The 27,971-nt window shown below is 35.8% G+C and overlaps 1 protein-coding gene across 1 annotated transcript in view; it reads left to right on the top strand.

The window, feature by feature from the left end:
• The window catches only part of HPSE2 (heparanase 2 (inactive)), a 298,488-nt gene that overhangs the window by 253,120 nt on the left and 17,397 nt on the right, over positions 1-27,971 (top strand). Inside the window, exons 7-8 of the mRNA XM_051981834.1 lie at positions 2,724-2,869; positions 11,834-11,980. Of these exons, the coding sequence (XP_051837794.1) occupies positions 2,724-2,869; positions 11,834-11,980 (293 nt within the window). The remainder of the gene's footprint in view (positions 1-2,723; positions 2,870-11,833; positions 11,981-27,971) is intronic.

Here is a 27,971-nt window from a genome sequence, read left to right as displayed (position 1 = left end):
CAATATATACAGAAAAAGTCCTAATAATGTAAACTATAAGATGATTGTTCCAAAGTGTAACTTTCTGGATCAAGAGCACCAGGATGATTAAAAAAAAAAAAAAAAAAAAAAAAACCCAAACCCTACTACTTATGCCATGTCTTTATATCTATTGTTTCATTCTCCTGGAAATCTAAGATTGGAAACATGGGTTTTACATTCTTACAAAGAGGTATAGAGGGACTGCACATGGACTCCTGGAAAAAAATATGACAGTCATCTTGGACTCTTCCTTTTCCTTCATTCCATGTATTCTATCTGTCACCAACTTCTCTCAATTCTTCCTTTAAAATATTTCTTGGATTCACCCTTTCCTTTCTGTTTTATAGTTGTGATGTTTGGTCCGAGAACATATTATCCAAAATGACAGAATGCTTTCCAATCCCCTCATTTTACAGATGAGGAAATTAGAACCTAGAGAGATAAAGCATTGGCTAGCAGCAAAGTTAAGTCCCAGTATATAACCTTCCACTCCATCAACTCCCTAATAAATCTCCATGACTCCAATTTCTTCCTCTTTCAATTTTTCATGTGAAAGAAGTCAAATGACTTGCCCAAGCTCACACAGCTAGTAAATCTTGGAGGCTGGATTTTAATTCAGGTCTTCTTGATTCCATAACCAACATTATCTGCTAAATCAATTAAAGCAATAATCTTCTTATTCCACAGCCGTGATTATGCCCGTTCTCTGCTTGGAAAACTCCACTGGGTCCACCTCACCTAATAAACCAGTCTCAATTCCCATCCCTGACACTGAAGGTTCTCTAGAATCAATCTTCCTTTCCAAGTATCATTCCCTATTGGTTTCCCTCATGTCCTGTGTACTGCAGCTAAATGCCATGGGGAATTAGTAGGTACAACCTAGGGAAATGAATAGCAGTAGAGATGCTTAATAATTCGTTAGAGAAAAAGATGCAAGAATGGAGCCAGCAGTAAAACCCACGGTTCCTAGCCACCATTTATAGTTTTGTTAATAAGCAAAATGCACTGGAAATGCTAATCCAAAGAGGGAAATTTTAATTTCAAAAAATTTGCAGCAAAAGTTGTTTGATGTTTTAATTATAATGGAGGAAAGAAAAGGACACCACCCCCCCCCAAAAAAAAAATTAGGACTTCTGATCAGAGTGGAAGGGATAACAATAACTGACAATAGAGAAAAGGCAAAGCTACTGTATTTTAATTTCACTTCTTTTTTCTCTACCAGAGACTGTTAAGTATGTAACAAAAATGGCTACCACAGAGTTGATACCCTTTTGTAAATCCTTCTTCCTTTGGGTAGTCATTATACCTGGGTCTTCCTGTGGCTTTTGATAATGGTAATAATGATCAACAATGGTACCAAAAAGCATATTCATGTAGTGCTTTCAAACTTAAAGGGGGCTTTTCCCATTGACAACTCCATGAGTTTGCCTGGTATTGTTTTTTATATTTTCCAAATTAGAAAATTTAGATAAAAATAAGTCACATGACCAATTGGGCAGTAATATATAGAAAAGCTTGGAAGAAAAATAGGCTAGAAGGAAAGAGACTTTTCTCTTATTCTGCTAACTAGTGGCATTATCTGGGTATTACTCTGCCAAAGTTTAAGTGACAGCAAGAAATACCATTTGAGTTCTAGCATTTTAATAATAATCTTATTATATTTCAATTATCCTAGCCTTTGGTAAACTAGTTTTAATAAACCAGGTGGGTGATATGAAAATAAAATTGAAAATCTAAAGTATAAATTGAGAATTTTGAGTTCATATATTGAAAGAGATTACAATATATTCAATTGGTTTATGTACCTCAATCTACTTTCCATTTATTTCTTTACCTATACTATGAGAAATTCCTACTACAAAAACAATCTATAAGCCATATAAACAATAGAAGTTAAAGTAATATATTATTCAGAGGAACTAAAATCCTAACCAGACTACTTATTTACATAGGCAATCAGTCCTTAGAAATCCAAGGTCATAGTTGATATCTTGGGGGTTTGTCTTTTCAGGGCCATTGAAAACATCTCATCTTCATTGTGCTAGGATATATGGCTAGATCTTCTCTGTGGTAAAAGCAAGCTGACAACTGCTCTTTGGTAGCTACCACACTCAGCCTAACAAGTAACAGAAATTAAGTACTTTCAAGCTAAAAGTATAGAAAACATTGTTTCAAGGCAAAGATTGTATCCTGGGTCACTATTAAAGACTAGGGATTGGGGATCCTATAACAAGAGTATGTTTTCTTTATCACTCTCCAACTCCTAGTCACATCATCAAGAAGAAGTTCAGTTTACTGGATTGTCATTCAACAAATATTTCTTTAAAAATTTGACTATGTGCCAGGGGAAAGCTAGGTGACACAGGAAATAGAGTTCTGGGTCTGGAATCAGGAAGACTCAGCTTCCTGCATTCATATCTGCCTCATCACTTACTGTGTGACCCTAGGAAAGTCACTTAAGCTTTTTTTGCCTCAGTTTTCTCATATGTAAAATGACTGGAAAACTACTGCAGTCTCTTTACCAAGAAAACCCCAAATGGGATCATGAAGAGTCAGACATGACTGATAAAACTAAACAATAACACAAAAGTTACAAGACTGGCAAATAACTGAACAGAATTGGGCAAATCAGTTAATCTCCCTGTCCCTCATTTCACTATCTTATTCTCTTATTCTCTGCTCTTTTCCATCTTGCCCTCTAGGACTACTGGCTCTCTCTCCTGTATAAACGCCTGATTGGACCCAAAGTTCTAGCAGTGCATGTTGCCGGCCTCCAGCGGAAGCCACGGCCTGGCAGAGTCATTCGGGACAAATTACGCATTTATGCTCACTGCACAAGCCACCACAAGTAAGTCTACCCATAGATGCCATTTCAGGAGTCCTCAGAATCTGGCACTAGGGTCATTTGGACAGGAATGCCACCATAGCACTGAGTCCTTTTGATCTTGTTGCTAGGCTTGCCTCCTATTGAGTCAAAAATTGCTAACAGAATCACTATACCTGAATGAAAAAAAGTTTAAACAAACTTACTAAAATATAAGCTTAACAATACAGGGTTTAAAACAGGACTATTGAAAACTGAGCTTTTTAATCACCTCAAGTTGATTCTTATAAATATTTGGAAGTTGCCTAAGCTATTTTCCCCCATATTTTATCAATTGCAAAGAATGTAACACCTATTTTTATGCCCCAAGAGACTAAGGGTGAAGTAATAGTACTGCATTTTTATGTTTTAGATCCTACACAGAATGGAGATCATTACGTAGATACTTTATAGTGAAACTTATGTGGCCAAAAAATCCATGTCTTAGTTAGAAAGCTTAGAAAATAGCAGTTTCTAATTGAAATAGACAAACCTGAGAAAGAAAAACTCTTTTCTTAGTGAGGAAACAGAGCATCTGTGAGCATAATGAAAACTTGGACTTAGAACAGAGCCTACAGATAAAACTATTGCACTAGGGTTATCAGAAGATGATCAATGAGAGTGCATAGTACAAAGGGGCCTACACGGTCATGTTACAACAGTCACCTCTTCCTCCTACTTGATGATAGAGAAGCCCAGCCCAATTAATTTCTCATGATAAGAGTTTTCAAAGAATCTCTCATAAAAGAGGGGGTTAGGGATGAATTGTCTTGTCTGTAGACACAATTGTCTTTTGTGGATGAATAGAGACAGGGTTGGTCATATGCCAGGTGATTTTCAGCACCCCTTTTGCTCAACAGGAAGCCCTATCCAGGGAGTGACTACTTTATGGCATTTGTTGTTATCAGATCATTATATAAGGAAACATTGTTTTCCTTGTCTCAATACCCAAAGGTAACCACCTAAAAGAAGGACCACAATCATAGAGGAGAGAAATAATTTCATAACCTTCTGTCACTATGGGAAAGCATGCTACCTGCACTATTAATCATGCCATATAATCAAAATGGAACAAAAGGGTGGGAACACTTATTTGGGAGAAGAGGAAAGCAAATACAATAGTGACTTATGGGAGTGATTGAAACTTATGAAGTTTGATTGAAACTTGGTAAGAAATTTAAAGCGGATTTTACAGAAGTAATTTGTGTCAGACAATAAGTTCCTGGGCTTACTGGTCTGTGTTTTTTTCATTATCAGTTACAAAATGTGTTTAGCAATGAATGATAATGAAGAACAATCTTTGCAAATCTAGACTTTGAAGGATACCACATTCTCATTTACTATTCCTTCTAATGGATAAAACACATTAGGCAATGCTCTTTGTGACCAGTCATTCCAATAACACCATTATGCAACTGCTTTCTATTGGTCTAGAAGTGAGGAAAGTACTTTTTTGGAATAGTCTGGCTTGGGTAGTGTCCAGGAGAATAGTTCATCCATGAGGCTTTGGGATCTTTCTGTGGCTTCCCTTTCTGGCATGACCACATTTCATTCTAAGTGCCTGAGCAAAATTTATTCTTTCATTCATTCATTCATCTGTTATTTGCATACTCCTTAAAGTTAGATTACAGGATTATACAGCAAATTAAGTAAAAAAAAAAAAAATGTCTAGCCTAGTGCTTTCCAATCTTCTTGAATATGAGAACTCCTTTTTACATAAAAACATTTCACGGCTCCTCCCACCTGGTAACAATTGTACATTAGTATATAATATAAAAAGCTATTATGAAATCAATAATGATTTAAGGGAATTTTTATTTTATTAATTAAAACCATCTTAAAACCATAAATACCTGTGTATGGGACATTATTTAGTCAATCCAAAAAGTATATTTAATCATAGAGAATTATTTAACAAGAGTGACCCTTAATTCCACTTCCTTAAAGGGTCCTCAGTTCTTGGGTTGAGAACTACTGATCTAGTCTAATCTTCTTGTTTTTCCAGATGAGGAAACTGAGACTATGAAAAATTAAAAAGACATTCACAAGGTCATACGGATAGAAAAAGACAGAACTAGAAAGTAAACCCATGACCTCTAACTCTAAATTCAAAGCTCTTTCCTCTATATTCCATTTCCTGTCATAGTATTAGGCACATAGTAGTCACAGTAATAAATGTCTGTTGAATTCATGCAGAAAACATTCTTAAAAAAAAAAAAAAAAGTTCAGAGGCAGAGTTAAGTGATTTGCCCAAGATCACATAGCCAATAAATATCTGAGGCCACATTTGAACTCAGGTCCTCTTGACTCCAGGGTTATTGAGCCATCTAGTTGTTCTTCACACAGAAGAACATATCCTTTTTGAACATATCCTATGTGCTAAGTACTGAAGATAAGTACAACTTGGTTTCTGTCTTCAAGGAGCTAGATATAAGGAGAAGAAGGAAAAAAGACAGATAAATAAAATACTAAATAGAATTGATAGTGCTATAAAATCAGATGAGGAAGAAATCCCTTCCAAATGGAAAAATCTGAAAAGGATTTAGAGAGAAGATGGCATTTAATCTGGGCCTTGAATGACAATCAGACAGAGATAGGGAAGGGAGAAGGTCTCTGGCAAGGAAGATAAGAAAAGGAAAAATATGGAGAAAAAAGAATATGGGATACACTTGGCAGACAAGGAAGAGTAATGAGGGGAGTGTGAGTGTAAATAAGGTTGAAAATGTTGAAACCATATCTGATGGCCTTACAAACCAAGCTGAAGAAGGGTTATGTCTTTATTTCGTCATCAGTGAAGTTTGAAAGCTTAGGTAAGTCTACTTACACAGTTCCTAATCAAGCAATCAACAAGCATTTATTAAACATCCATGATGTGCCAGGCACTGAGCTAATGTCTTTTTTAGGTCATTAGAAGGCAACTGTATTTCCAGTGCCTTCTAATATCGCTAATTCAGTCACTGGTCTTTAGAAGGTCACAGACTGTTACATAAAACAGAAATGCTGATGAGTATAGTAGGTCTACCAGAAATCACACTGAATAAAGAAGCAATGAGTCCAAGTTAGTTTAAGCTCTGCCATCAGAAAGGTCAGGCATATCTAGGTTTTTTTCACTGGTGGGCAATGTAATCAGAAAACTATACATGTGGGGCCTGCATATTTTTCCTAATTACAATTAATTGATCCAAGCCAACTAACATGATACTTGGCTACAATCAAGTAGACAACAACAACAGTAAGCAGGCCATTAGGAGTACTAACCTACCAGTACATGTATTCTAGCTAATTAAGTAAAGTGGATTTGTTAGAAGTCAAAAACATGCCATATCCTGAAGTCAATCAAGCTAAATCTGTCCCAAGGGGCTACATATTGGATTCCAGTACTCTGTAATGTTGAATAAGCATTTTCCTTCACTAGCATTGGAAAAAATTTTTTCTCTATTTACACTGTTCCAAGAATGTTGTGAATTCCTTAGAAAGAAGTCCTAGATAAATGGGAGACTGTATTTTTACTAACCCAATAGATAAAAACCCAACTTTTCCACAGTCTTCTACCCAAAAACTTTAAGAATTTGTGCTACTGGTATGTTTAAATACCAATATTACCCACACACCTGTTTTTTCTCTTACCTTAGTGACCTATTATTACAAAAAACCCTAAGAAACAAGTCTTTTCTCTCATCAGAATTAAAAAGAGCTTCAAAGTTGAGTTGTGGCAGAAGGAGAAAATTTCACAGGACAACTAATAGTACAAGTATTTTGTGTATGGTTCTGATGAAACCTGATGTGAGTTAGTTAATAACTTCCCTATTTCTGTTGAAAGCTTTATCATCCTCCCGACATCTACATTTATTCACCAAATTGAAATTCTTTTTGATTCTTTGCTGTCCCTCAAACCCTGTAGCTGGGCAGTTCTTATCAGTTTTACTTCCAAATCACATGAACTTTGTTTCTACTCACACAACCATCAAGCTATTTCAGATCCTCATTATCTTTTTCTTAGACTATTATAATACCTTCCTAATGTTTAGTCTTTACTTTCTGCAATCCATCCTCCACACAGCTGCTAAGGTAATTTTTCTAAAGCACAGATTTGGCCAGGTCAACCTGCTAATAACCTTCAGTATCTCCCTATTGCCTGTGAAGACCACGTTAGCACCCTGGATATTTTAGAATCAGCCGGAGTCAGAATAAGCAAAAGTCCTTGATCTTTATTCTTTGTGGACATGAGAGGAATGGCCATAGGAATCCAGCCAGGAGTCACTGTCTTACTCCACCCTCTAATCCCTCCTCCCAATCTCCCTATATACCAACAGATAGAGCCAGCACAGAATGGTGGGGTGGGCCATTTTTCAAGCAAATGCTAATAAGAGTATTGTCCAATTGGTAATTAGCCTTAAGTGCTTGGACCTCAGTGCATCAACGCAGTTTCAGCCCATACAATTGCCTTTCAAAAAAGGGGGGAAAATTTGTCCTGACACTTAATGCCCTCCACAATCTAAATCCAAAATAAAGTTTTCAATCTGATTTCATATTACTCCCCATCACTCACTCACATTTCAGCCAACTCAATTAAATTGAAATTGAAATGAACTCCATAGCTAGAGCCTGTATCCCTACATTCAAAGTACATGATCTTTGACTTAAGAGGGACTTTAAGTGGGACTGAACATAGATAATAACTCTTAATAGTCAAAGAACTCAATGCAAAAGACTTCACGTAGTAGGTCTGCACACATCTTTATTTACAAAGAACATCTTCATTAGGCTTAAAAAAAAAACCTCAGAGATCATCTAATCTAACATCCCAATTTTAGGAATCCTTTCTGCAAGCTCCTTGACATATAGACATCTGGTCTGTGCTTGAACACTTCCTGAGGCAAGAAGGCATCCTTCTTGTTCCACTGTTGGACTTATAGCTATTTAAAAGTTCTTACTATGATTGACTTACGAGGAAAAAAGGATCATACACTGATCCAGACAGGTGCTTCTCTGCATCTTGCTATTACATTAACAAATCAGGCAGAAATCTGGGAGGGTGGTAGTCCCTTCCTGATCCTCTTATGGCAGTAACAAACAAGTTTTGACTAGAAAACCTCTGAGTACAAACCATCTTTTTAAGATATTCTATGTTTCTTGGGAGGAATAAAGGCCCCTAGCCAAGTTCAGAATTGACTGGAACTTAGTAGATTTTGAAGCAAACTTGAGCCTTTTGGGGTTCAAGTTCGTTTATTTTTGGCAAAACATGACTTCCTGTTTCTCAGAAGAAAAAAAAATCTCATAAAAAAAAGGTTCCTGAGGCTTCTTGGACATCAAATGGGTCTTACAAAACAATATTTTGATGAGTTAAGTGTAAATGAATCAGAAACATGTGGATTAAATTTCCCTTAAAATACACAGGGGCTTCAAAATTAAGAGGAAAAAATGTTTGGCAAAACATGGTCTGACTCTTACCAAAAAAAAAATTTGAAATAGACTTGGAGACAATGGACAAGCCTAGATTTTAGGGAGGTTGACCCAACACTGGATTTATCCATTGCTCCCCAAGTACCTTCTTCTATTTTCCCCTCCCAATCTTTTCAATCTTGTGGGAGGTCTTAACATAAAGATTTTTGGTATCTGGAGGTCATCTGCTGCTTGTTCCACCTGATGTTCTCCACTTCCTCTCTTCAGGATATTTCAGCCCCATATTCTATCCCTGCACTCAGTCCCCACTCCCGCCCATAGCAACACAAGGGAAATGTCAGGCAGGGAAATAGCAGTCAGAGGAGATGAACTCCAGATATTGAGATTCTCTGCTGGTGAAAAGTCCTAACCAGGAATGAGGCAGAGGCAGAGGAAATTCAACACAGATCACTTCTCCCAGGAAGTTTTATTAGCTAAAATAATAAAAGGTCAGCAAATGACTTATAATAATAAAAGGACAAAAGGCAAAAGTGAAACCAACCACTCTCATTCCCTGGGAAAACAATAGTTCTTCAAAAATTCATTTCTGGAGTTCAGAGAACAAATATTCTGGGACTCTAATGCCTCCCTACATTGTTTAGTTGAGCCATGCTCACAAAATTATGAAGGTATCTTAGAAACCAGAAAGTCAACTCACATTGTACCATCAATAAAACTTTCCCCTAAACTGTTGGCAGAAAGTCAAGGAGATGCATTGGGCAGATGGGCCAACTTTTAATACCAGTCCCCCTCTGGCTAAAGTATATGTTGTGAAACATATTCTGTACATTGCCACCTGGACTGACTTTCTGCAAGGGCTTAACCTCTTGAGAGAACTTATGGGAAAGAAATAGGAAGGCTGCCAAGCAGCTTGACAAGGCAGATTTCCCTATAACTGTACAGTGACTTCAGGCTTCCCTCCCACCCACCACTTCCTCTGATCCCACCGTTCTCCCTTAGGACTCATCCTGCTCCATTTCTATAGAGGATAACTAGTAAATGCAATCAAATCACTCTCTCCTTCTCTACTAAAATGTGAAAGAGGAATATGGTGACATAATTACTCTAGTCTTGCCTAAAAAAGGGCATCTGCTGGTCCATAAAAATTTTGCTTTGCTTTTGCTCACAAGTTGAGTTTCCTTTTTTACCATAATTAAATGGAATTCCCAGACTTGACATTTAACTCAACTAAGCCTTTATAACCCATCTACCAGAAATACCTAGTAATAGTGTAACATAAAGAGTTAAGGATTTGGAACCAGAGGACCTGGATTCAAATTCTGTCTCTGCTATTTACTGTCCTTGTGACTCAGCCTAAATAGAGGTTTATTCAATCTGGAGAAATGGGGGGGATAGGAATAGATGACCTCAAAGGTTCCTTGTAGCTCTTCATTCTTAATCCAAAAATGCATTGTTTTTTCTCATGTGGATAAGATAGCACTACTGTCAATAAGATGTGTTATATTAGGAAAAAATACTGAGCTGGCATTAGAGTATCAGTTTCAAATACTAGTTCTGTCTGAGGGCAGCTACGTGGCATCATAGTGCACAGTGCCAGATTTAGACACTGGAGGACTCATCTTGTTGAGTTTAAATGTGATCTTGAGATATTTACTAATTAATTGTTTGACTCTGGGCAAGTTACTTAACCCTGTTCGCCTCCATTTCCTTATTTGTAAAATGATCTGGAAAAGGAAATAGCAAACCACTCCAGTATCTTTGCCACAAAAACTCCAAATGGGGTCACCAAGAGTCAGACATGACGGAAATGACTCAACAACAAACTTTTATGATTTTATAAAATGTCACTTCTCTTTGAATTTAAGTTTTCCCATCAGTAAAATGAGGAAATTGGACTAAATAACTTCTAAAATCTCTTCTTGTTTTAATATTCTGTGACTTTGAAATTGCCTTTAATAACAGCAGTGGCTTTCCTAAGGCCATCCATATTCTTTCACTCATTTCCCTGTGGCCACAATGTATATTTTTGAGATAGGTGACTGCTTGGAGTTATCATTTTCCTTCCTATGAAATTGCTTCCTGCCCCTTTCACTTAGGCCCTTTCTTATGAAAATTGATGGCATTGTGCTTTTGGGTTAATCATCAACTTTATTCCCAAATTTCTAATCACTTTATTAACCCTAATTTCCCCCTCCCTCCAAGTATTGAATATACTTTCATGGCTCTATTGTACCAACCCAAGTTCTAAGTCTCTTACATACAGAAATACATTAAGCCTTGTGAAGCTTCCAAATCCCCCACACTATTCTCAAGATTTCTTCCTTCTCTTGTCTTTCTTTCCCTTGTATCCCCCTCCCCAATTTTCTGTTATTCTCTACCCTTGGTCTTCTCATTTTTTTTTTTTGGTTTCTTTTCCTTGCATATCTCTGTCTCCTTTTTTTTGTCCTTCTTCCTTAATTGATCAGTTTACAGAACTGAAGAGGTTATTTTATTTTTACTGTATTAAATTTCATGTTCCCTGTTGTTTACATTAGAAGAAGATAAGTTAAATGTTTTACATGAAATAATGAGTAGATGAAAATCCTAAATGATTTTTTCTATTTTCCTTGTATATGACCCATAATACTTTTTTTTATCATTCAGTGATTCTAGAGAGAAAGGATCTCTAGTGTGCAATAACCCAGACAAGTCAATGGAAAAATCCATTCACATCTGCTAAAATACTTTATGCAAACATTAATATTGTGGTCTTTTATCTAACCCTTAGATGACAGGTGGTATCATTGTGTTGAGGGGCTCTGATTAATTTAAATAAAAAATGGGGCTCTTTACTTAAGCAGTTCATAATTTAATAGAGATCTCTTTGATATAGAAAAGCACTCATAATGAATTTCTACCACTCACTCCAATAGTAGGGTGACTTAATTGACAAAGGGAGATGTTTAAGGAAAACAAAAATAAAAAGTCTTTTATATGATTTAAGTTTTTGGTTTTCTTTCTCTGTAGAGATTACATCTCTGTATGAAATTATAGAAGAATGGAAGGCAATTTTAAGAATAAAAGACAACTAAAGATGAGGAAGCATATGTGATCTGAAATGTGATTGTATTAAATGGGGTGATGAGGAAAACAAGTTCCTTGTGAGACCACAAAACAACAAATTCCTTCTGTCTCCAAAAGTAACCTGCAGTTAAGGACTTTAAATAGAGTAACACTTTATTCTGTAGCTTCATAGCATCATAAAATATTAAATGGATCCCTAAAAGTAATCTAAAGCAATCCCCTAATACTCTAGCAGAGGAAAATGAAACAAGGACAGCTGATGTGACTTGCCCAAGGTTAGTGACAAGACTAGATCTAGAACCCAAGTTTTCACATTCCCAAGTCAACAGTCTTCCTAGTCTGAAGAATTTAAAATAACTTTAAAAAATTATTTTTAAAAAATCTCTAGCTCTTTTGAAATCTGCCTCAATATCATAGAGGGTGGGAAGCACCTCACTGACATCCTTGTTTTAATCTTCTCCCTTCTGTCTCCCTGGATCCTAGCCACAACTACGTCCGTGGGTCCATTACACTATACATTATCAACCTGCATCGATCAAGAAAGAAAATCAAACTGGCGGGAACACTCAGGGACAAGATTGTTCACCAGTATCTCCTACAGCCCTACGGGCAGGACGGGCTTCAGTCAAAGTGAGTGAACTCTTCTTAGTGGAAGGTGACCCTGACCCCAGTAGTATGTACATAAGTTCAGATGTCCTAAAACAGCTTAGGAGAATGGCAGGACTCTCCAAAGGGCCTTTGCTAGGCATCCTATGCCAAGCCCCCAAAAGAAGCCCAAACTCCTGACATAGAGCATTGACAGCTCTTGGTCTCTATCAGCAGGACACACCCTTGCTAGAGAAATGGGAGCCTGGCCATGGGCAAATCGAAACTTCTACAGAGAAAGGCCTCAAAAGGAAGGGTAACTGGCTGCCATACAGACTGGGGAGGCGTTTCCATTTCATTCCTAATGTTTACCAAGTTTAACAAAGCTGCAAACTTGTAGCAGGTGGTTTGCACATCCACAATTACCCACAAACATTTGTGCAATAATTGTTCACTGTGTGGTTTACATTTGGCTTCCAACTGCACAAAAAGGAACTGACTTGTATTAGTTGCTTATTGAGACAATTTTGCCCCCATTAGGTTGGTCTTGGTCTTAATGTCCATCCTCTTCTGATAAATTGTCTGTTGGTTCTACTTTCATGTATCCTAATTTTTTTTTTCCTTCCCAATCATATTTATAACATTTAGGCACATTTCAAAGTATTACCTCTTCCCTCTCCTTTTCCTATAAATCAGTGACTCTTTTTTAAGTATCTACTATTTATAGGCATATTATAAAAAGGTAACAAAATAAGTGCTGAAAAAGCAGCATACTGTTTGAAATCAGAAAAAAAACTACATAGAGGCCCTATAAAACCTGGGCTAGCCTCAGCTCTGGCATTTGCTGACTACATAATTCTGACATAGTTGTGCAGAATCCTTAAGCCTCAATGTCTTCATTTTTAAAATGAAGACATCACTCTCTGTCCTGCCTCCTTCATATTGTTGTGAAGATCAAATGAGCTAATAAATGTGAAATCATTTTGTATGATGCAAACTACACAAAGGTAAAAACCTCCAGGTTCACTCGCTGCATGCCTAGTATTCATCTGCATCCTCTTCTTTGGGGCACTCTAGGTAGGAAAAAAATTAATAAAAAACATTCTTATTGTTGCCAATCTTGTTTGTGCTCAGCCCATTTGCCCTCATCCAGTCCAAGAGCCTTATTTGATATTGCCAGCGGCCTCTGACAAGTCACTGCTGACCTCGCTAGGACCTGCAGCCTGTGCTTAGTTTTCCATTTACAGACCAGGTTAGCCCGATGCTGTCTCACCAGCGTAGTCCGGCAGCAGTCCTCAGTAAGGCAGTAAATGAGGACTCAGCGCTGCTCCAGCATGTCCCAGAACAAAAATAGCTCTGAAAGTAGTTTTCAGGGAGGTCACTTGTGAAGACCAAATGGTACCATGGCTGCAGCGTCAGATGAGGATAGTTAAACCAGTCCTTAAGCCAGTCCTGTCTCCTCTCCAGTTTCTTTACTTGTAAAAGGGGGATAAGAATAGTATCTCCCTTCCAGGGCTTTTGTGGGGGATGAGAGGAGCAGTCTATAAATTGTAAAGAGATTCCAGGGAAGCTTAAAAAAATCCATTTGGGAAAACCAGCAGTGGCCTGCTCAGCTGAGGAAAACCAACTCAGCTTGCTTTGTGAATGCTCCCTGATTTTATTGATACTTCTCTAGCTAAAATGCTTCCTATTGACTTCAGCTACACCAACAATTATAATTATAGAAATGCCTTCCTCTGCTTCCCAAACTGTCAGACAACATCATGTTTACTTTGAAATTTTGAAAGCAGTACAGGGAGAGGTATCTTTTCTGCAGGTCTTCATAAAGGTATACTTGATAATACCTTTTGTGATTCACTGTATGACATGTATATGTGGTGTGGTAGAAATAACATTAGATTAGGAATCAGAAAATGTAGCTATGCCACAATTAGCTGTGTGAACTTGGGTTAGTCTCTACCTTCTTGGGCTTCAGTTTATTAACCTGTAAAATGAAATGATTGAGTAAGTTGCCCTCTTAACATTCTTTTACTCAATTTTATGTCATAGTGCCCTAGAATGTAAGTATCCAGGAGGAGGACTTATCATATATTTATATCACCTAGCAAACTGAACCTACTCAATAAATGCTAAACAAGAAAAATGGCTAATCCTGGGATGAGTATTTCAGAGGAAGGATATGATCCTGGGCACAGAAAACAAAAATGAAATTTGAAAGAAAATTCTAGGAAATTATTTCAATCCTTTTATGTGCTTCCTGGGGCCAGAGTCTGTTGTGTCAATTTTGTGCAGCAACATGAGCCCTTATAGACCTTAGCTATAAATAAGGAATCAAGGGGCCTTAAAGAAGACCAAAGCATGATTAATATTATAACCCAGAGAAACATCAGGAACAGAGTCTATGTATATGGTAAGTAAATTGCCCCCATATCACCACCAGGCTTTCTTTTCTGCAGCTATGACACTGGTTATTTCAGGCTGTGCCCTACAGAGTAGAGAAATACTGATATTATTTCATTGAATACACAGGGAAAAGAACCTGGGACTTCAGTTTTCTAAGTATAGCCTATATTGGGATTCATGAAATGAAATCTTGAGATTTTTAAGACTCTCTAGGGTCTTGACTTTAAGGCATGCCAGGTCTCATAGAACAAGCAAACTCACACCTGTTAAGCTTAAGGTATAGTTGTCTAGATTTATAATAAAATTTATCCCATACAATTTCAATGCATAAACCATAGAGAAGATAGATCTCTCCCAAGGTAAAGGGATATAACCACAAAACTCAGTCTGGATGACTACAGAAAATGATTCAATTCCCAACATAAGAAAAGTTTTGATTATGAAAATCAAATTAATCTGAAGACTCAATTCTCCAAAGGAAGCAACAGAAGAATGACTTGGTAAACTGGGAAGTAGCCAAGATGGTGAAAGATCTAGAAAGCATGTCCTGTGAAGAACCATTAAAAGAACTAGATTTGTTTAGCTAGAGAAAGAATAGACTAAGGAGAAAAATGCTATCTTGCTTCAAATATTTGGAGGGCTCTTATGAAGAGGAAGACTAAACTAGAAACAAAGGATGCTTTCATCCCAACACAAGGAAGACCTTTCTGATCAATAGAAATTGAATGATTGTCTGCCAATGGTGCTTTACAATGGTGTAAAGACAGTCTTTACTAGTGAGAAGCTGAGTTGGATGATCAGAGATATTCTGTTTCTTCTTGGACCTAAACCTGGAAGGATACTTAGTGACTATTTGGTCCATCCCTTTATTTTACAGATCAGTAATCCATGATTCACAGATTTAAAACAATTTATCAACATCACATAAGTCATAAGTAGCAGAAACAAAATTTGATCCCAGATCTTTAGTCTCCAAATTCAGGGCAATTTAAACTGTGCTGTGTTGCCTCTACTAAGATTCATTGTTTTTTTCCATTTAACTCCAATTTTTCCCCCTAGGAGCTAGAGTTATCTATAGTTAATCTCATAGCATCCTTCTTTTACTATATAAAAGCAGTACATGAGACTGTTGAGAAAGGAAAAGGCAAGTGTAAATGCTTGGTACACTCTCAAAGAGCATTCCATTGTCTGAATTTCTAATTGGCCCCTCCTGGATCCTGAGCCACCCCTCTTCCTTGGCCTCTGGAATGTCAAGAGATCAGCTGTTGAGAATACAGAAAAGTCCCTCTCCTCTTTTTGTGTAACCCAACATTAATCATCTAATATGTATTTATTTAGAGCAACTCCCGATCCCTAAGAGAAAGAGAATAAACTCTAATTTTATTAATCCAAATGTCAATTTTCTTTTCCTCATATGAACAGACAGCAATAAAAACCATCCCAATGGCATTATTCTTCTGGATTATTATCATCTCTAATATCTAATATCTTTAAGTAACCCTTTCTTGGATAAAACATGAAATAGAAATTATATCACTTAAGACAATTTATTTCAGGAAAAAAAAAAAAGAAAATGAAAACCTTCCTTGGGGAAAAGTAAAAGTATGTACTAAGAACAGGTGCTTTGTCAACCCCCAGTGCTCTTCTCTCTATGTCCCTTCCAATTCCATTTGCAGAGAAAACAATCCAGAAAATTAGAAAAGAAGGAAACAACTTTCATCACTTTGGCTTTTCCATTCTGACTGTCTGACCTGAGGGAATCAACAGATGCACAGAATCATAAGGATGAAATAACCTTTAAAGGTCATGCAGTCCATTCCCCTATCTTCCGACAAGGCTACAGCTCAACCATCTGGACAAAAGGGTATCTATCTTATTTTTAAAGACCTCTGGGAAAGGAGATCCATAAGCAAGTTGGTAACTCTTGATTTTATATGTAAGTGAAATCTTTCCCACCACATTTTAATTCATTTCCTCTTATTTTAACATCAGTAGAACTAGAGAGCTAGCAGTGAACAATCTTTGTACAATTATCCTTCATATCTTTAAAGACAGTTATTAGGTCACTCTGCAGTATTCTCTTATTTGACTAATTTCCATTTCTTTTAATTTTCTTCATAAATCCTGACTTCTAACCCTATTTTTGTTCTCTCAGTGAACTATCACCAAATCCCTATGTCTTTCAGTCTATAAGTGGCCATAGTATGACAACAAGTTTAACTTGTGTTGAATAGAGAGGATTCTCTTCTAGGATTATAAATTCACACATTTTTAAAACTAAGAGGGTCCTTCAGAATCTTATATTTTCTGTGACAAGAAATCTCGATTTTAAATTCCTCAGATCTGTTTTTCAATTCTTGGGCATCAGGACTCTTCACAACATTTCTCCTGATCTTTTACTTTCTGACCTCATGTAACCCAGTTTCAATTTTCTACCACCCCCTTTTGAGCAGGCAAACTAAATTTCTTAGACCATTTCTCAACCATTATCTTTCTTAATTTCTCTGCAACCTTTGACATTATTGATCACCTTCTTCTGAAGAAGGGACCCTGAATCTCAAAAATCTCTTTCAACTCTGCCTCAGTGAGGGACCCAGCCTGAGGGAAACAAGGCAAACAGTTTCATTCTGTTATCTAGGTGGGGTTGGTTCAGTTCTGAGCAAAAGAATTCCAATCCTATTAAATTAAAGAAACTCATTCAATTCTATTCAAATTGCAGCTCAAGCTGAAACTCAGCTTGTAGATGAGCCAACTTGGGACTGCATCCATTAGCCCCCTTCAGCTTTGTAGACAAAGCTCCTATTATAAAAGAGCTAATCTAAAATCCTCTTTGTAGAGGTTCTAAACATGCCATGCTAGGCTATGCCATGCTGTGCCAAAGAAGCCTCTGCCCACTGGAATAATATTCTTTTTCAGTGTTACCCTCTCTTTACCCTCACCTATTTCCCTAACGAGACTTTATGCCTCTCTGTCAGGATTTCTAACCTTATTTCCCAATCCCTATAATAAACCTCTTTTACCAATCTAGGTTTTGGGTTTGTAAATTCTTTTACAGAGAATCTCTGTACCACCATAAGGGAGTTCCTCAAAACTCCCTACCCTTGTGCCAAATCCCAAGAGGGTACAGGGGAGCCAAACCTCTCCATTTGGTTCCCTGAATCCCAAACTTGCCACTAGACCTCATTATTTAACTCCCTGACCACCAGAAACCCTTATCTCATTATGGTTCCTTAAATCTAGACCTTATCATTTGGTTCCCTACTAAAGGGAACCCCAAGACCTAAACCTCATCATATTTTTGATTCCCATATTGGAAGCCTCCAAAACTAGACTTCATCTTATCACTTCTCCTAAATAATCTCTTTTAGGTTTTCATGCCATTACAATCTCTTAGTTCTGCTACTATTTGTCTGACCTCTCGTTTTCAGTTTCCTTTGCTGAATCTTCATTCAAGTCATTTCCATTAACTGCAGGTTATCCTTGGCTTTCTTCTGTTCTTTCTCTATACTGTCATTTAGTGATCTAGTTATCCTTTGCAAGTGATTCTACACATATGTGTGTATGTACGTATATATATATATATGCATATTTATTTCTCAAGTCTGTATTTGTATATATGTATGTATATAATAGTCTCACTTTTTCTCTGAACTCCAAACTTTATTTCCAACTGTCTTTCAGCCATAGGGATCTTAAATTTAACATATCCAAAATAGAATTCATGATCTCCCATATCCTATCCACTTTCCAATTTTCCTATTATTGTCAGACACGACCATCCTACAGTCACAGAGGGTCACAACCTTGATGTCATCCTTGATTCCTCACACTGTCCATACATATGCAGTCTGTTACCTCATCTTGAATCTAATTCTTTTCTTTTTCTCTTTAAACTCACCTTTAGAATCAGAGATTTTGTTTTGCTTATAACTATATCCTCCCTCATATTGCTCTCCCTTTTTATTCTTCCCTTTCCACACCCCCACTTATTTCACTATTGGGTTTGATGTACTTCTTGCTTCATCTGATGTCAGCTCCTCCCAAATCTTTCTCCAGGTTTGTATATTCTTCTCACACACATCAAACATGAGATATAATAAGTTCGATGCCCTTCTTTATTCTTTTATTCTTATGTATTTTTTTTTATCCTTCCTTTTCTTTCTACTCTTCAATTATTGAGAACAGCACCAATTCACCTCCCAGGACTTAATGTTTTTCTTATTTAACTCCCTAAATAACCTTTAAAGACAAAGTTCTAAAAGTATACTTAAGCACTACATCATCATACAGTCCTTTCCAGTTGTTCAAATAAATTTTTCATTCTGGATTTTTGCCTTTTGTGTTACCATTTCAAAGTTCCCACTTTTCATCAGGAATTCTTGAAAATATTCTACAGCATTAAAAATGTACCTTTCAAGAAGAGCCATGTTCCAATTAATAAATGACCAAATGATGTGATCTGTGTCTAAACAGCTATAAATCCTTTGATGTATATCAATGCATATCTTTTGACATAACACCAACACCACTTGGCATGAATACCAAAAAAGATTGCAGAAAAAAAAAAAAGGAAAATGACCTATATATACAAAAATTATTCATAGCAGCTGTATTCTCGGGGCAAAAAAAAACCTGGAAATTTTGGGTATGTCTATCAATTGGGGAATGGCTTGATAATATGTGGGAAATGATGAGCAGGATGCTCTCAGGAAGAAAAGAAAAACCTGGAAAACCCTTCATGAATTCAAGCAAAGTGAAATGTACTTTATACAGAATAATAGCAATATTCTGGGATGATCAGAGGTGAATGACTTTGCTTCTCTAAGCAATATAATCATCAAGACTACTCTGATTCTATCCTATCCTATCCTATCCATACCCAGAGAAGGAACTGATTGTGTCTGAATACAGACTGAAGCATTCTCTTTCTTTCTCTCTTTTTTATTTTAACTTAATTTTTCTTAAAGGTTTTTATTTTCATTAGGTTGTTTAAAACTTTTATGGAACACAACATGACTTTTATGGAAATGTTTTGCATAATTTCACAAGTGATTTCTTAATTGTGATTAGGGATAAGGGAGAGAATCTAGAACTCAAAATTTTTAGAAGCAAATGTAATTTTTTTTTGCTTTCAATATAACTGGGGGAAAAGATTAAATAATAAAGCCCCCAAAATACACTTTTCCCTGGTTGGATTATACAGTTTTGTAGTTATTTTTAGTGGTAAACCCATCTCTTCTGCTTTTGCAATATGAAATTCCAAAATCCCATCTCCGGTATAGTAGAAGCTTCTAGCTCTTTTATGATACTGACTGATTATTTAGTACTTGAACTACTTCTTTCTCCTGGGTAATATATTTCTTTGACATGGCAGTTCTGGATTTTAACTAGCACATTCTGAGAATCTTCCTTTTGGAATTCCTTTCAAAAGGTGATGACTTCTTTCTACCCTCACTTAACCATCTATTGGTAATAGATCTGAGAAAATTTTATTTAACACTTCTTGAAATATCCATAAGTTTTTAACTTGGTTTTTAGGAAGTTTGATAATTCTAAATTATCTTTCCTTAGCCCATTTTTTTCAGGTCAATTGTTTTTTAGTATCAGATATCAGTCTATATTTTCTCCTGCCTTTTTTAAATTTTGTAATTCTATTCTAATATTTCTTGCTATCCATTAAAATCACTGATTTTTCTTTGGTCTATTCTAGTTTTCAATGAATTTGTTACTTGAGTAAGAATTACTACTTTCTCTTCTAAGTTGTTTATTCTAGCTCCAATTCTTTCTTCCAAAGATTTTATCTTATTTTTCATCTCTTTATTTCTTATAGATATTCACATAATCTTTGTGGAAAATACATTTTTTAAAAATTTGAATATTTACTTACAGTTATTACAATTATTCTCCCCCTTTTGGAAGTCTCTAGATCTATAATTTTTATAATAGTTGAGAATTTCTTTGCTTTATTAATTTCTCCAACTTTAGTTTTTTTTTTTTTTGTATTTGTTCTATCTTCAAGAGGACAGGGTTTAGATTTTCTATTCACCTTGTAAAAGGTTCATTTCCTCTGTCCAATAAATATTAACTGTTTGCATTTTAGTGCTTTTCAATGCAAACAGCACAAGAATAGTATCAAAGGAGTGAAACAGATGACAATTCATCTGATAGACTTGAACTACTCAGTGAGAGTATAAAGGGCAATGTTCTTCTCCAGAAAGTGTATATAATCTTAGACTGAATAAACAAAAGTAAATGGAAGATTGAAGAAGAAAAAAAATCCCATTATACTCAATACAGTTCAAATTATATTTGGAGTATTGTGCTCAGTTCCATGAACCACTGAAAAGTTGGCAGAAGCATATCTAGAGAAGGGAAGGCAGCAGATTGGTCTAAGGGCTTTGAAACCAGCACACAAGGAAGTGTAAGGAACTGGAGAGTATTTAGACATGTAAAGCTCTTATCCTATCTTTAAAAGTTCTGCTTTCACTTGACCTTGCCATCTCCCAAGCCATCATTTTCACTTCTCTTTTTTAGCTACACTAATAGAAAAAGCCATCTACATACTCTTTGCCTTCACTTGTCTTCTCTCTTTCACCTCTTCACCACTTATGAACTTGTTTCTGATCCCAGCACTCACTGAAACTATTTTTTCCACAGTCACCAGTACTCCCTTAATTATTAAATTTAATGGAGTGGTTTTAGTCTTTCTCCTTCCTGACATGATCAGCAGCTTCTGACCCAATTCAGCATCCTCTCTCTCCTATAGCCTCTCTTCTACCTTAGGCTTCAGGACTACTCTTCTAGTCTCCCTACTTAGGTAATCAGAATCCATTCCCGAATTATCCTTTTAAGTCTAGGTAAAGCCTTCCCCATTTGGTTTTGGAGCTTCTTTTATTTTCTCTTAATAATTTCTCAGCTCTCAGAAATATAATTTTCATCTATATGAAGCTGACTTTCAGAACATTCTTTCTAGTTCTAATCTTTTCGTTGAGTTCCTGGTGCCACTTCATCAACTGCCAGGTAGGCAGCTCACCCTATATTCCATAAGTATTTGACTAAAAATGTACCAGACAGAATTCATTATTTAAACTCAACCTTCCAACAAATATCCTTGTTTCTATTAAGAATACTACCAACCTTTCAGTTAAGCAGATCTGAAACACTGCAATTATCCTCAGTTCTTATTTATCCCCCACCTTACCCCACTCAGTACACTGTCAAATCTTAGTGATGCTGTCTCCACATTTCTCACATCCTTTTCTACTCTCTACTCACAAAATTATCTTTCTAGTTCATATCATCATTTCTCACTTAGTTTAGAAGCTACAATAGCCAACTTGGACTGCCTGTTTTCAGTCTCTCTCTTTTCCAATCCATCCTACACACAGCTGTCAAAAATAACAAATGCCTGGACATAACAATCCCATATTCAAAAACTATCATTGTCTCTTGCTTCTAGGATAAAATACAAACTCATTAGCTTCACATTTAAAACTCTTCACAAATGTGCATAGAAGAATTGCACATGGTTAACATATATTTGATTACTTTCTGTCTGAAAGGGTTGGGAGTAAGGGAGGGAGAAAAATTTGTAACACAAGGTTTGCAAAAATGAATGCTGAAAACTATCTTTGCATATATTTTGAAAATAAAAAAGTATTATTTTTTGTTTCTTTTTTATTATTGCTTTTTATTTATAAATTATATGCATGGGTAATTTTACAGCATTGACAATTGCCAAACCTTTTGTTCCAATTTTTCCCCTCCTTTCCCCATCCCCTCCCCGTGATGGCAGGTTGACCAATACATGTTAAATATGTTAAAGTATAAATTAAATACAATATAAGTATACATGTCCAAATAGTTATTTTGCTGTACGAAAAGAATCGGACTTTGAAATAGTATACTATTAGCCTGTGAAGGAAATCTAAAATGCAGCCGGACAAAAATAGAGGGATTGGGAATTCTATGTAGTGGTTCACAATCATCTCCCAGAGTTCTTTCGCTGGGTGTAGCTGGTTCAGTTCATTACTGCTCTATTGGAACTGATTTGGTTCATCTTATTGCTGGAGATGGCCACGTCCATCAGAATTGATCATCATATAGTATTGTTGTTGAAGTATATAGTTATCTCCTGGTCCTGCTCATTTCACTCAGCATCAGTTCATGTAAGTCTTTCCAGGCCTTTCTGAAATCATCCTGCTGGTTATTTCTCACAGAACAATAATATTCCATAACATTCATATACCACAATTTACCCAGCCATTCTCCAATTGATGGGCATCCATTCATTTTCCAACTTCTAGCCACTACAAACAGGGATGCCACAAACATTTTGGCACATAGCGGTCCCGTTCCCTTCTTTAGTATCTCTTTGGGGTATAAGCCCAGTAGAAACACTGCTGGATCAAACAGGGTGAGCTGCACAGTTTGATAACTTTTTGAGCATAGTTCCAAATCACTCTCCAGAATGGCTGGATGTACTCACAATTTCACCAACAATGAATCAGTGACACAATTTTCTCACATCCCCTCCAACATTCACCATTATCTTTCCTTGTCATTCTAGCTAATCTGAGAGGTGTGTAGTGGTATCTCAGAGTTGTCTTAATTTGCATTTCTCTGATTAATAATGACTTGAAGCATCTTTTCATATGGCTAGAAAGTTTCAGTTTCTTCATCTGAGAATTGTCTGTTCATATCCTTTGACCATTTGTCAATTGGAAAATGGCTTGATTTCTTATAAATTAGAGCCACTTTTCTATATATTTTGGAAATGAGGCCTTTATCAGAACCTTTGACTGTAAAAATGTTTTCCCAATTTATTGTTTCCCTTCTAATCTTGTCTGCATTCGTTTCATTTGTACAAAAACTTTTCAATTTGATATAATCAAAATTTTCTATTTTGTGGTCAATAGTGATCTCTAGTTCTTCTTTGGTCATAAATTCCTTCCTCTCCCACAGGTCTGAGAGGTAAACTATCCTATGTTCCTCTTATTTATAATCTAATTCTTTATGCCTAGGTCATGAACCCAATTTGACCTTATCTTGGTATACGGTGTTAAGTGTGGGTCAACACCTAGTTTCTGCCATACTAGTTTCCAATTTTCCCAGCAATTTTTGTCAAACAGTTCTTATGCCAAAAGCTGGGGTAATACTACTAGATAATAATAATAATAATAGAGTATTAAAGTTATTGATTGTTTTGTCCTTTGAATCTAACCTATTCCACTGATCAACTAATCTATTTCTTAGCCAATACCAAATGGTTTTGGTAACTGCTGAAAAGCTATTGTTTTTTAAAAAATTTTTTTTAAAAATCCCTAAGGGGAAAAAAAACCTTTCCACAGTTTGGCTCTAGTCTGCATATACAGACTTATTTCACATTACTCCTCTCCTCAGCCAAAATGGCCTTTTTTCTATCCCCCAAATAGAAGTTATCTTCTACCTCTTAGAACCTCAAGTTCATTTATGTTCCAATTCCTATAGGAAACCTCTCCTGATTAATCTACCTCTCCCAGCTATTAGCACTTTTTGTTTCTTCTCACATTACCAAGTATTTTCTTATGTGTTAATTTGGTTTTAACATAGAGAATAAAATGTAAGCTTCCTGGTGGTAGAGGAAAGAGACTTGAGGTAGGGAGACCCAACAGAAACCCATTGCAATAGTCAAGGCAAGAAAGTGATGAAGTCTGGGACTAATGTCTCTGTGAGTGGTCATATATAAGAAATTTCATGCAGATAGAAATGGAATTATTTGGCAAATGATTAGCTATGTGGAACAGAAGATAACATCGAGGTCAGCCAATCGATAAATATTTATTAAGCACTTATTATGTGCCCTTAAATACTGGGAATACAAAGAAAAGGTTTTGGGTTTTTTTTGGGGGAGGGAGGTAGAGGGACTCTGAGGAAGGGGCTCTCTTATGTGGAAAAAAGGAGGAGAAGGATAACTGAGGAAGTATAAATTTCAAAGTTAATGTGATCTTGCAGGATGATAAGTTTCTAGAGACAATACTAAAATATTTATTGACTGACTGAGGTTGTGAACCTGGGACTCAAAGAATGGTCACACCTTTCAGAAGAGCAGATACTGAGAGTAAACAGAGTTACTTACCTCTTATTTTGCTTGTCTTCTCTTTTGTAGAAGAGAAGATGATATAGACTATTAAGTCTAAAAATAAGGAACAATAATGGTTAATAGAAAATTGATATGAAAGAAAGAATATAATGAAAGTACGTAACCCAGAATTCTGAAGGAATAGACAGAAATGACTACTAAAATACTGTCATTTTTTTAAAGATTGAGGTGACTGACATAAGTGCCACAGGATTGGAGACGAGTCAATGTTACAGTTTTCCAAACCCTATCAAAAAAGGAAGAGTATGGAAAATATAAATTTTAGGAAAGTGAGCTTCACATCATTTCCTAGAAAATTTGTAGAACATATCAATAAAGAGAGTGAACATTCTGAAAGAAATGCTATGATCACAAAGAACCAGGTTTATGACTTTATCAAGAACAGACCTTGCAAATGAATTTCATTTTCAAAAACAGATCCTGGTTTTTGGCAGGGTTGTTGAATTAGTAGTCTAGGGAAGTATTGTAGACATTATTTGCCTAAATTTTGGGTGGGATATTGTGGTCTGGGATTCAGAATTGACTAAACGTTTAGAACCAAAAAAGTAATTATTGGTTTGATGTAAATGTGAAAAAAATTTTGGTGAAATATACTCCAGAGATCTTTGCTTCATCCTATGCTAATTGACATTTTATGTATGTGAAGATATATGTATATATACATTTATAAAATTTGAAAAATTATATTAAATTGTAAATGACAGTCAAAATCTAAAAATATTTCACCAGGAAAGAAGAGTAGGCTAGATTTACTAAGATAAAATTTAATAAAAACTAATGATTTTTTGTTTTTAAATAGCACTTTAAAATTTTCAAAATGCTTTATATATTTTTTTTCATTTGAGCCTGATAACAATACTGTGGATATTATTTCTATTTTATATCTTAGAAAACTGGGGTTCAGAGAACAATTTGCCCATAATCTCATGACGAGTGTCCAAAGTAAGATTCAAACCCCCAGGTCTTCCTAACTTGTAATGTTGTTAATATAAAGTCTGATTCAAATGACTGAATCCTTTCCCTCAGTAAACTTAGTGTCCATTAGATGGGATGACTGTTAAAGGGCAGAGTGTGCTAAGTGCAAAGGGGAGTGCTAAACAAAATGCTCAAAAAAATTTGAGAAAAGAGAACTCCTTGGGGAGGAGGGAAAGCCAGGGAAGGTTTTTGTAGGAGGTAAAAACAAAGTGGTCCTGGAAGTTCAAGTGTGTGGAATGATGGACAGCTTGCATGAATGTAGAGGAGCTGGGAATCCATGCTGAGGAAAGTGACTAGCTTGGTGTAGCTGGAACATAAAGTGTGCATGAAGGAAAGTAGAATAACATGAAGCTAAAGGGGAAGTCACCCCCTATTGTGAACATTTATGGGGTCCGATAAGATCAGATATAGAAAAATAAGGCTCTTTGTGCACCAGCAATGTGCACTGAATAAATCCTGTCATAAATAAAAGAAAAAATTTAAAACTGATCAACAAAACTAGATACCTAAAACTTTGACCTTTTTGCATCATTTTCACTGTTTTGTTATTTTATTAAAAATCTTTATCCAGACACTGCATTTTAGAGAAAGACTGTAGTTTTTAGAAGATATATATATATATACATATATATATATATATATATATATATATATATATATATATATATTTAGAAAAGTTCACAGAGTTCCATCCTAAGAGTTAGGAAGACCTAGATTTAAGGTCTACCTGACATATATTGTTTGTGCCAATCTTGGGCATTGAACCCCTTAGTACTGTAAGCAGTTCCCCTAAAACTTTGAAGAAAATAGTGCTATCTGCATTCCCTTAGAGTAGGATGGGGGTATCACCAAAAGGAGCTCTCTATACCAAAAAAAAAGTTTAAAAAATTAGATTTTAATGGGACCTTCCACAAAAGTGTACAATTGCTTCTATGGCATCCCTGACAATTGCTTCCAGTATCACGAATCTTACTTCCTAACAAAGTAGCCCATTTTACTTATACTTGGCTCTGGTTGTAAAAAAAAAAAAAAAATTCTTTTAATGTTGAGCCATAATTTTTTCCCTTGAAATATCTGTCTTTTCTCTTCAGACCAATATAGGATATCCTTAAATATTTGAGAACCTTTAAAATATTTACAGACAGTTGCCATGTCACTCTATTTATTGTCTTCCTTCAATTTCCTTCAGCCTTTCTTTTTAGTGCACAGTTCTTCAATTCCTTCTCGTGATTTTTTGACTTAGGAGCCATTAACCACTTTTCATAGAACCATTTCTGATTTATTATTTAACTTTTCCAACTACAGGACAGTTTCCTTAATGAAGTTTGAGAAAGAATGAGAAATATGAAACATTACAATATTTTTTCTGGCACCTTTTTTCAGACTGGGTTGATATGACAGATTCAGTAGCAATAGTGTTCCCTCTGAGAGAAATGAAGAGCCCTGTTTTATCTATGTTTTGTTTTATTTAATGATTTCAAAATATCAGAAAAAAATATTCTGGACTTCTAGGAAGCCAAGTCCGTCTGCAAAGGGGAAGAGTCCTTTGTGAGTTACAGAATTAAGGAAACATTCTGTTAAATTACATGAATCATTTTTAAGATTTGATTAGTCACTCAGCACAGAGAGAAGATGTAATGGTTTAGGAGACAGCAGATAAGACCACTTAGAGGGTAAAGGAACAAAGAACCAATTGGATTATTTTTGAGTTTAGAGAATTACTGTGTCAGATTAAAGAGATAATTAACATTTATAGTTTAAAGAGGAGTTGAGTTCTAGTGGGGAACTTACAACTACATTAGAAGCTATGAAAAAGGTCTTTCCTTTAGGAGGAAAGAAGTGAAAGACAAATATTTAGGGGAGTAATTCTTCTAATAGTTGAGTTAATAAGAAAATACCAATTGTAATTTCAGAAATTTGGGTTTCTTTTAACCCTTGTTTATAAGTAGAACTAGAAGTAAACAATCATGTACAGTTTTCTAAACATACTTCTTTTTCTATATTAAAAACATAAGTGAGTATTTCACAAAGTGGCATACATGCTTTTCTTAGCCATCCACACCTGAGGTAAATTTAACATTTTTTTCCTCGCTACCCTAATCAGATATACTGTTCAATTCATAGGAGCTATATGAGATTCAGATGTAAGAGTGACTGAAAAACCTCTATATAACTTTTTCTGAAAAGAACTTATTTCCAATGACAAAACATTACAGATAGTTGGCAATACAGGTGCTTTTCTCCAGTGAATGTCTGGGGACAAAACTATGGTAGTTCTTAATCAGTTTTACAGAAAACTGCACATACGCAGGGACCATTCTCCCTGGTACCTACTACAAAGCAGGCTAGATCGGTGTTTCATTTTAAAGTAAATGACACAGTGCTTTTGAAATTGCAGAAATATTTGCCCTGTGCACAAGAGAGCTTTACTTTTGAATCCTCTGAGACTTACTTGTAGATCCCAAACTTGGGTTCCTATTAATATGTCCTAAAGGAGTCAAATGAAGGCCTTTTCCA

The sequence above is a fragment of the Antechinus flavipes genome, chromosome 2, assembly GCF_016432865.1.
Source record: "Antechinus flavipes isolate AdamAnt ecotype Samford, QLD, Australia chromosome 2, AdamAnt_v2, whole genome shotgun sequence".
NCBI classification, from domain to species: Eukaryota; Metazoa; Chordata; class Mammalia; order Dasyuromorphia; family Dasyuridae; genus Antechinus; species Antechinus flavipes.
The sequence above is the reverse complement of the archived record's forward strand: the minus strand, read 5'-3'. Positions and strand labels throughout refer to the sequence as shown.